Source organism: Mastomys coucha, unplaced genomic scaffold (assembly GCF_008632895.1).
Source record: "Mastomys coucha isolate ucsf_1 unplaced genomic scaffold, UCSF_Mcou_1 pScaffold12, whole genome shotgun sequence".
Lineage (NCBI taxonomy): Eukaryota > Metazoa > Chordata > Mammalia > Rodentia > Muridae > Mastomys > Mastomys coucha.
Window position 1 is genome coordinate 35,697,904 of NW_022196894.1, and position 10,551 is coordinate 35,708,454.

The window sequence follows — 10,551 nt, forward strand, 5'->3', positions numbered from 1 at the left end:
AGACCTACAATCATTCTGCTTCTGGTGTTTACGACAATCCAAGCTGTTCCGTGTACATTTCCCTAATTGTCATGAGTGTCTTAGAAAAATATTAATAAACAAAGGATCTTCTGGTATAGAACTGGTACATCAGTAAGAATTAAACATGTGAAAGGTGTCTCTCTTTTGTTCACAACAAGTTCAAAGCTTCTGTGATTCCTCCTAGCCACAATCCTTGACCTTATGGAAAATAAACTCAGAAAGATTGAATAAGTAGTTCAAGGTCATTTGAGTAGAAATGGCTGAGCCATGGCAACAGAGGGGGTGATAGAGCTGAGGAGGCTCAATAAAGCTTCTGAAGGACCTCTCTAGGGCTGGAGAGATGGTTCGGTGGTTAAGAGCACTGACTACTCTTTCAGAGTACCGGAGTTCAATTCCCAGCAACCACATGGTGGCTCACAATTATCTGTAAATGGGATCCGGTACCCTCTTCTGGTGTGTCAGCATCAGCATACTCATATACATTAAATAAACAAACAAATATCTAAAAAAAAAAAAAAAAAGAACTCTCTAGAATGGCGATGAGGTGATTCTTGTTTAAGTTTAATTAATATTATTTTGCCAACATAAATATTATTTTGGGGGTTTGCTACACTCCCTTGTTGTCTTTAAATATATTAGGGGTCTCTGCCATATAGTTCCCAAATAAAAGACACAGAGCCTTTAGATTTATAATAAGCTAAAGAGAAAAACACTAGAGCTGAGCAGATATCAACCCTCTATGTTATTTTATCTATTTCCTTGTCAATAACCCCAAGATATCACTTGCCATGTTCTGCCTGGACCACTTCTACTCCAACAGGTCAACCCTCATGGCCATGTGCTTACCATCCAACTACCCCATGGTGACTTCCTTCCTTCTTCCTCCTCTTCTTTCTCATCTCTCCTCCAACCCCAAGCCCATGAACCTTCACTCCACCTCCCTCTCTTCTCTCCAGCCCATCACAGATAACTTGGAGGACAAGGTTTACCCAACAAAAGCTGGTGTACATGAAGATCTCCTCATGGGGGGTGGGGAGTAACCAGCTCTTGAGGGCCAGCATTTGAATACAAGCAGTACCAGACCAACCCCATTACATTCTTTCAAGTCCTAGATTCCTTTTCATGTCATCTGTCATCTCTCTTCTGATGTCATCTCTCTTCTGGAATGGTTGACTTGACAGTCATACCACAGATGACAATCTACACTAGAGGAGGTATGCAAATGGTGGGAGCATTTGTTAACCAAGGCAGACAAAATTATTCACAAGACGTTAGTTGTCACTTGGGACGCATATGAGCAGCTTAAGTGATCTGAAACCCAGCTTAATAAGATGAAGGTTGGAGGTTTGGAGTTCCTGGGCCATGGTGTGACAGGTCAAAGAGGAGAGAGGTGTCTCCAGTGTACAGTCATCTTGCCTGGGGCCTCAGGTGTCTGGGAGCCTGATGCTTGCTTCCTTTCATGGGGAGAAGGCCTTGCTGATGGCATTTCTCCTGTGTTTTGTTTCAGAGGCCTCTGTGTTGATGCCCTCATTGAACTGTCTGATGAGAACGCTGACTGGAAACTCAGTTTCCAAGAGTTCCTCAAGTGTCTCAACCCATCCTTCAACCCTCCCGAGAAGAGTATGTCTAATCTAGAAACTGTTGTTTTGGGAATAGAAACATTTCAGGGAAGGAAAGACTGGTAGAACTCTCCAGAGATAACTGATCTAGCCCCCATCCACAAAACTGGGCTGTCACCAGCCCATCACCTCCATGATGAGGTTGAGGCATAAACTTATGGGGTATTTCCCCAAGAGAGACAAGGCTGTCCTTGTCTGAGAAGGGGGACATGTAAGTGCCTAGACTATATTAAAAAAAAACACCACCCCCCGCTCAAATCTCGTGTCTCAACTGTTGCTTTTGTTTATGGTCCAACAGAGTGCGCCCTGGAGGACGAAACCTATGCAGATGGAGCTGAGACCGAGGTGGACTGCAATCGCTGTGTCTGTTCCTGTGGACACTGGGTCTGCACGGCAATGACCTGTGATGGTGAGCCACACTTAGTGCAGAAGGAGGGAGTGGCGCTGTGACTTGAATGAGAGAAGGCAACAGGGCTATGATGAGGGAAAGGAAGGCCAGGGACTGGAAGGAAGCGGCAGACCCGCAGCTCCCCGGGAAGCACTGTGTGTAAAGTGCTTGTTCCAGGTGTGTCAGGTGTGAAAACCACTCCCATGAGAGAGAAGGCTGACCCACAGCATGAATAAACAGCAATATGAGACTGAAACCATCACCATGAAAGAAAATATTGATCTGTGAGATATGCATGCCAGTGCTCTTCCACAGTCTTTGCATCCTAACCAACGTAATCCTTATGACACTTAAGGGATTACTGCATATTTAATAAAAGAGTCAGGTGGTCAGAAGTCAAGATGACTTAACTTGCCATACCATGTAGGAAAAAAAAAAACAAACAAAAAATGTAAAAAAAAAATTAAAAAAAATAAATAGTTGAGACATGGGCAAGATGGATTGGGGACATACAAGTGTTGGAGTTTGGGAGGTAGAGCAGAGGTCAAAGAGTAAGTTAGAACCACTTGTATCCCATCAGAGACCTATATTACAGTGATGCCAGAGATCAAGAGGAACTTATATCAAATCCAGGTTTAAGCGAAGACCCAGACAAAAGCAAATTTTAAGACCAGTCTTAAAGCTAGGTCCAAAATAGGAATCACACCCTTGTCAGTTAGAGCCAGACTTAAAAGTTGTACCTGCAGGCGTGACTCTGAGATTATATGTTAAGAAGTTAACTGGGGCAGAAAAGGTTGGTACTTAGTATTATGTTCAGGGAGACTGAGTAAGATGGTGACTGAGAGACAGTAATCAAAGCCCCAGGAAAGCCAGGGAGCCCAGAATACCAAAGTGGAAGTGGAAGCAAGTGTTACCCATAGGCTCAGTAGCCTTTCTAGAACCAAGTCTCCTTCAGCATGAGAGAGTAGGTGCCCAGCGTAACCATAGGAACAGATGAAAAAGCAGAAGAGACTGTTAAGAGACAAGAATTTTCTACAAGTTACTGGAACTGATAGCCAGATGGACACAGGGTAGCTACCGAAGCCATTTGAGGGCATCTTTAAACATCAACCCCGCCTACCTCAACCAGGAAGCATCCCCTGTTTGTCTTCCCCAAACTCCTTTCCATGCATCGAACTGCTCTTGTTCTGGCTTTGTGAAGGTATCCCTCCTCCATGTCCAAGATGGGTCAGTGTGCACTGATTTATGGAAGGAACCCTAAACACCATCATAAGCCCAATCACAGAGCATCAGACAGAATTAATTAATCCCATGAGACTCTGTCTGTTGCCACAGCCACACTGAGGACTACATGCCCTCCTCCCAGAAAGTACAGCCTATGGAATCTCAACACATCTTGGTGTACAGGCTGCGTAATGTAAGAGGAGACTGAAGAGGCCATTTCAGGCCAGTACCATAAAACTAGCAGAACCATTTTAGAACACAAATCTCAAAGACACAAACAATCAGGGGCGTTGAGATAATGCCCAAAGGAACCAGGGCCATGAGAGGGGGCTATGAGGGATGGATTGATGATCTGTGTCTACTGTTTCCTAATGATAAATATTGTGTCCTGTAAATGGAGTCCCAGGCACCCTTCCAAACCTTCTAGATTGTAATCTACCAAAAGAACGTCTTGAGGATCTGTGAAAAGATTTGGTTTTTGTTTGGTCATTTGTTTGGGTTTTTGTTTTGTTTATTTTTTACCAGTTTTTATCATTGTACTTGAGAAATATTTGTTAGATGTTGTAGTAATCAACCCTGGGTGTATGGAACGACCTAGAGAACTCTTCAAAAAGCAAAAACTCTGGTATCCAGCTACTTCCCATCCCAGTCAATTACATCAAAATTCCAGCAGGTGAAAGCCAGGCAATTTAGATTTATTTTCTCTTTGTTTTGCAAATTCTAGGGAGGTTGAAATGGGGATGGAGACTTGGTTTGCATGCTGGGCAAGCACTCTGTGGGTGAACTACATCCTGAGCCAAAAATTACATTTGCAAATGTTCTCTGGGACACTGTGAGGGTGTGAAAATGGCTGAGAATCACTGCACCAGAGGAATTTCCTCAGCCAGGATCGGTTTTTACCATTGCTTTTCTATAGTACTAGCGTGTCTTGTGGTTCTGCACTGTTAAAGAAAACAGCAGAAGCCAAAAAATTAGGATAGATGCCTTGTTTCTGTTACCTTGGATGTTGTAATACTCAGAGAAAGGTGGGCAGTCGAGCTCTTCATCCACAGGGTAGATGGAGAGTCTGTTAGGTACGGTCTTCCCTGTTTTAGCACAACAGCCCCTCTACTCTGAACTTTGATTCTTTGTACAGGAAAGAATCAGAAGGGGGTCCAGACCCACACAGAGGAGGAGATGACAAGATATATCCAAGAACACCAGAAGCACCAGGTGAGTGCCAATCACGGTGCTGACTCACACCACTCCTAACAGCACCGAGAAGCTGTCTTGAGCTGCAGGAGATGAGGGGAACTCTTTGTTCAACACAGGAGACCCCAGATGATGCACCTCATCTGTACCATCAAACTGTGGTACAGACCTCTCTCTGAAGGTGTTACTGTGATGGGGTGGGAGGGACTGGGGTGCCTCTAGAAAACCTCATATCAGCTATCACCGGAGAGCTGCTACCGAGGAAACGATTCTCAGCATTTCTGTCCTCTGACACGTGTGAATGGAATGGACTCCTAAGATCAGAGACACCCCAAGGCAGAGAGGCAGGTGCAGGCAGTGAGACATCAAGTTGGTGTTCACTGAGAAGTGTTCAATTCGAGGCAGCTGGAAATGGAGTACCGACTGTGTGTCATAGATGGCAGCCATGGTTGTCAGCAGTTTCCTAGCTCAGTTTTTAAATTGAAGTAGAATTCACATGTCATAAAATGTACGCCTTTCAAATATGCAATTTTGGCTGGGTAGTGGTGGCACACACCTTTAATCCCAGCACTCTGGGGGAGAGGAGGGAGAGGTAGGTGGATCTCTGAGTTCAAGGCCAGCTTGGTTTACAGAGTGAGTTCCAGGACAGTCAGGGCTATACAGAGAAACCCTATCTCAAAAAAAAAAAAAAAAAAAAAAAAAAAAAAGACAAAAACCAACCAAACAAAAAAAGAATTAATGAAATTAATACCATGCAACAATACTATGTAATAATTAATGAAATTAAACATGCAGTTCTACAAATGAGTGACTTTCAGTGTATTCCTAACTTTGTCAGCTACTAATTTTGTCAGTGACTACTTTGTCACTGTCTAATCCCAGAGAATTTTATCCTTCCTAGAAAAACCCACCACGTTAGAAATTGCTCCTCATTCTCCTTGTCCTCTGCCTCTGACAGTTGCTAATCTATTTCCTGATTGGGAATTCACATCCCACAGAAGTTTTAAAAACAATAGGTCCCAGAGGCTCACTTATCTGGACTTGAACTTGACTCTTCAACTGTCCGAGTGTCCTTGAAGTCTACATCTTCATGTCTCCAACTGTAACATGAGAGCAATACTACACCAGGTCTTAGAACAGGGCCTGACACATTCCCCCAAAGATATACAAATAGCCAATAAGGGCTTAACCCATTAGACGTTAGAGGGGTGCCTGGTCTGGGTGCATCATAGAGAATGACCCTTTCCTGTCCGACTTCTTCCACTTAGCATAATACTCTTTGGGTTCATGCTTGTAGCATGAATCTGCTTCATTCCTCTAAGTAAGTGCCATTCCATATTAGTGATAGTTGGTGTATGTATTCAATATGTAATGGGTATTTAGGTGACTTCTGACTCTGATGAACGATGCTGGTGTGAACATTATTGTACAAGTTCCTGTGTGGACATATGCTTTCACTCCCCCTATATATTTAGGAATAGAAACCGCACCATAAGATAAACTCTGTGTTTAATCCCTAGGGGGCTGCCAGACTGCTTTCCAGACACCATTTGCTGTACATCCTCCCCAACAGGCCTCCATTTTCTTTACATTCATGCCAACTAGATGTGTAGTGGTGTCTCATTGTGTTTCCATTTGCACCCCTGTAACATCTAATGGGGTTAAGCCCTTGTTGGCTATCTGTACATCTTTGGGGGAATATGTCTGGCCCTGTTGTAAGACCTAGTGTAGAATTGCTCTCCTGTTAAAGTTGAAGATGTTAAGATGTAGATGTCAATCCTGTCTCGAAAAACCAAAAGATGTAGACTTCAAAATATTCTCAAGGACACTTGGAATGCTGAATAAGTTAAAGCCCAGACAAGTGCACCTCTGAGACTCATTGCTTTTACTACATCTGTGGGGTTTGGATTAAGAACATATTCTCGCCAGGCGGTGGTGGCACACGTCTTTAATCCCAGCATTTGGGAGGCAGAGGCAGGCAGATTTCTGAGTTTGAGGCCAGCCTGGTCTACAAAGTGAGTTCCAGGACAGCCAGGGCTACACAGAGAAACCCTGTATCGAAAAACAAAAAACAAAAAAACAAAAAACAAAAACAAACAAACAACCCCCCCATATTCTCTTTAGTATCCTTTTATCCTTAAAACTGGAACAATAATATCTGATTCACAGGATGGTCATACAGGGTCAGCTGGTAATTCCATACACTACCCCTGAATGACCATGCCACAAATTGATATAACCTCATGTTTATCACTCAAAGAGGAACCATACACGTAAGCAACTAAAATCTAGCACAATCATGTGTCTACTGGTGCTGTGGAAAGTCTGGGGACCTGGATAAACACAATCGACCGTTTAATATCTTTGTAATGATGATATCCTCTTACATCTCAAAGGGAACAGCGGAAAAGACCAAGAAGGTAAACACCAAAGAGATCTAAGAAGAGGCCCATAGATAGCACCGTGTCCGAGCCCAGCACCTCCTCTTCAGCGCTGAGCCCAGCACACGGCGTCTGCAGCAATCACCAAATCACCAGTCTTTGCTTGTATGGCAGCGAATCTTATTTTGTTTGTTTTGCAGTAAAGGAAATGGGGGTGGCCGGCTAGTGAGGGAAGGTCACAGCCTTCATCTCTAGGAATGCTTTAAGAGAAACTAAAGGACACTTTGAGGTGGGAGGCAAGTAAGGAGACAGCATCATCGGGTTGGCAGGGGAGCAGAGGCAGGTCTGAATGGAGCCTTTCTGGGGTCACAGCAGCTGCAAGGAGACTACAGGAAATGCATGAGATGTTGGGGCGGGGGGTGGGGACACTGAGCTGGCCCTGCTGGAGGATGTGAGGGGAACTTTGTGGGGAGGAACCCTGTCGCTTTGACCCTTGTCACCACTGTCATCATGACAGACCTGCAGCCAATCTGCTTCTCCTTTTGTTCCTAACGGTCACCTGAATGCACAGCCACCCCACTAATTACCTGTGTCCCTCAGACTTGGATGGAGTTTCCTGGAGGCTGTGTTTAAATGATGCAGATACGTATGTACTTCAAGCGCCATGGAGACCTAACCAAAACTTTAAGATACATTTTTCTTTTTTACCAAAGGTGCTATTTCTCTGTAAAAGACTTTTTTTTTCCTTTGCAAGCTGACTTCATTTCTCAGTTATTACCGTTATATTGTTGTTGTTTTTTAATGTTTCATTTTTGACTAGATATTAAGCTTTTGTAATTGTTTTTTCATTAGTCCTACTATTTCAGAAGTGAAGGTGAAGGGGGTTTGGACGTTTTTCCAGGTACAGGGAACTCTGTGACACAAACAACCCCTTCCCCTGCCACATATTAGACTGGATGCAGTCCAGAGCGACCACCCCTCCCCCAGCCAGGGCTTCCAGATGATCAGCTACGTGCCGCGAACCACAAGAGGTCCCTCAGACAGAAGCCATAGGACAAAGTATCTTCAAAGACAGTTGTTGAGATCCAAAAAGTTCATTTGGTTTTGTTTCTTGGAAGACATTCCAGGGATGGAAGCTCAGGCTATCGCGGCCTGCCAGCCTGCTGTGATCTGTGGCTAACTGGCAGAGCAAGCGACTGTGGTTCTAGCTGCTCCTGTTTCTGGCTGTCAGTTTCCTTAGTGAACTGATAAGAATGCATCCTGGGATTTAATAATGTGGTTCAGGCAACTGGTCCAGAGGGAACTACGGTCCTGTGATTAGTTACTTTCTCCTTAGGATAGATGAAGCCATACCATAAGAAAAGACAGCCAGGAACAGCATGGCCTGGTTTTGCTTTGGTTGAAATGATCCTAACAGGTGGCTGGGTGTGAGGGCTTCATGGTCACTCTGCCCAGGAAGAGAGTGTGAAGGACAACTAGCAGCTTCCCTAGCAATGGTGCACATGAGTGTGATCTCTGGAGCCAGAGGTTTCCCCGTACAGATGATGATAAACGTTTTCAGACTTGAGAGCAGTTAAAACTGGAGATTGAGTCTGGATTGAGTTTTAACTAACTCAGCACTGGGGGAGAAACTTACTGAAAATCAATTCTTTCTTTGGGCCTCTGATTCTCAGACTCTTTTATTGTCATGTTTCGTGTACATTTAACATAAAAAAGTTATCGCATTTGCAAAATTCAAGCTGTAGACTGTCTGAATAAACTATGGAGATGTTCCTGCATAGGCAAGTGATGGAAGTGGAATTTCTCCTCAGTAGTTTTCCCTGGTCTCATCTGAGTGGAGACGACTTGGCTCTGCTGAGTGTTCTGTGCCAGCCCTTTCAAAAGCTCTGAGCCCTACTCATGCAGCCCAGATTTCAACCCCCTCTCCAAGTGCCTTGGAGAGCTCACAGCAGCAATGCCTTCATCAAAAGTTTTGCTGGTTCTTGGACATGATGGGATAGGGTAGGAGTATCCATTTGTTCAAGTAGCTACAGTGTCTGTTGACCAATCGTCTTTAGAACCCTGTAACCCTGAATACCCAAGGGCAAGCCCACATTCCTCTCAAGTTCTGCTACTTCAGTGTAACCAGGGCAGCTGTTGTTGGAACCACCATAGATTCAGGTGATCCTTGAACCATTCATGAAAAGCTGCTAAGTAGCCTGGTTTGGCAAGACTTGGATTGAGATTTTGCATGGGACCAACAAGCAGGATTACTTCTACTTCAGTTCCTAGAGTCCTCTAGAAGCCTATAGAGCAAGGCTGCACGCTCCCTGGGCTTGCTCTGTGGTTTGGCTTTGTGTTTTGTTTTGTTTTGTTTTATTAACATCAGTGACTCCTAAGATCCAGGACCCAGGGAGGTCTGTCCACATACATATACCAGGACTCTGGATACTACTGTCAGTCTTGGGGAAGCAGGCTCCTCCATCGGCAACCCAGTCCATGTGAACACTCTGAATGCCTTGGTTACTCCTACGACCTAAGTAGTTAAACTTCAGAAAACAGTTTCAACAGATTTCTGTTCCCATGTGGTTACAAAAATGCATTTGTATTTACTGTGCTTCCATATTCCAATTATCTGGTTTTTGTTATTTCTGATTTTTGTTACTATTAATAAATAAAAGTAAAATAAAATAATAGTTGGTTTCCTTATCTCCAATGAAGACCAAATGAAAATATGAGGATATTAACCTTTTACTACATAAAAGTAGGTTCTGAGTTCCTCTGAGCCTTGGTGGGGGTAATATAAATAATTATTTCCTTTTCTTTGATGTTAAGCATTGAGCCAGCATGCATGCCAACAGTCATTTATTCTCAGCAGTTTGACCACTTATGAGTTTCTGCAATAAGTGTTGCCTGTAGTTGACCAAGGCTGACAGCAACAAAAGTCTGTAGCAGTAAAGAAGTGTCTAGAAGGCAATTTAACAGGCCCAGCACGGCTACTTAAAGCAATAGCCGTAGCCTCCCCCCACTGGATTTTTTTCACCTCCCTCTCTGGCTTACAGTACCAAAGTCCTGGCTATGGAATGGGCATTAAGTCCAACCAGAAAACAGTTGGTTGCACCAGTAATAGTCATGCTACTATAGTACCAATGGGCACATCTTGCCTGGAAGATGGTAATCCAGCAGGCATGGTCCATAACTATGAAGTATTATGTGTAATGATTCTTCCCCAGCAGCAAATCTGTAAGACACTCAAAGGCTACAATTGTTTGTTTGTTTGTTTTACAAGATGGGGTTTCTCTGTCTAACAGCCCTGGCTGTCCTGGAACTCGCTTTATAGGCCAAGCTGACTTCAAATTCACAGAGATCCACTTGTTTCTGCCTTTCGAGTGCTGGGATTAAAGATGTGTGCCTGCATGCCCAGCTCTGATTCTACAATGAAACTTCTTTTACATGGATTAGAGAAGATCCACCATTGTCAGTTTCAAGCAAGTGCCAGTTGGTATGGGATTCAGCAGCTAAGATGGCTCTGTCTAACTCGGTTAAGGAGAAGAGTTAGTATAAGGTTAGAGTCTGTTTCAAAGAGACAGAACAAGATCTTGAGAAATTCACAGCAGTGGTGATAAAATGGCTGGGATGGGCTAAGATAAAGACAACTATGGAGATAAAGACACTATGTGGAGAAGAATCTGAGCTGAACACAGCTCCAAAGATTTGGCTTCTGCCCTAGTTAAGGTCACTATTGCAA

At 43.8% G+C, this 10,551-nt stretch overlaps 1 protein-coding gene across 1 annotated transcript in view; it reads left to right on the forward strand.

The window, feature by feature from the left end:
* Fstl1 (follistatin like 1) overlaps positions 1 to 9,513 on the forward strand; it is a 54,419-nt gene extending 44,906 nt beyond the window's left edge. Inside the window, exons 8-11 of the mRNA XM_031363848.1 lie at positions 1,529 to 1,641; positions 1,939 to 2,049; positions 4,388 to 4,464; positions 6,840 to 9,513. Of these exons, the coding sequence (XP_031219708.1) occupies positions 1,529 to 1,641; positions 1,939 to 2,049; positions 4,388 to 4,464; positions 6,840 to 6,884 (346 nt within the window). The 3' untranslated portion in view covers positions 6,885 to 9,513. The remainder of the gene's footprint in view (positions 1 to 1,528; positions 1,642 to 1,938; positions 2,050 to 4,387; positions 4,465 to 6,839) is intronic.
* Positions 9,514 to 10,551: the final 1,038 nt, after the last annotated feature.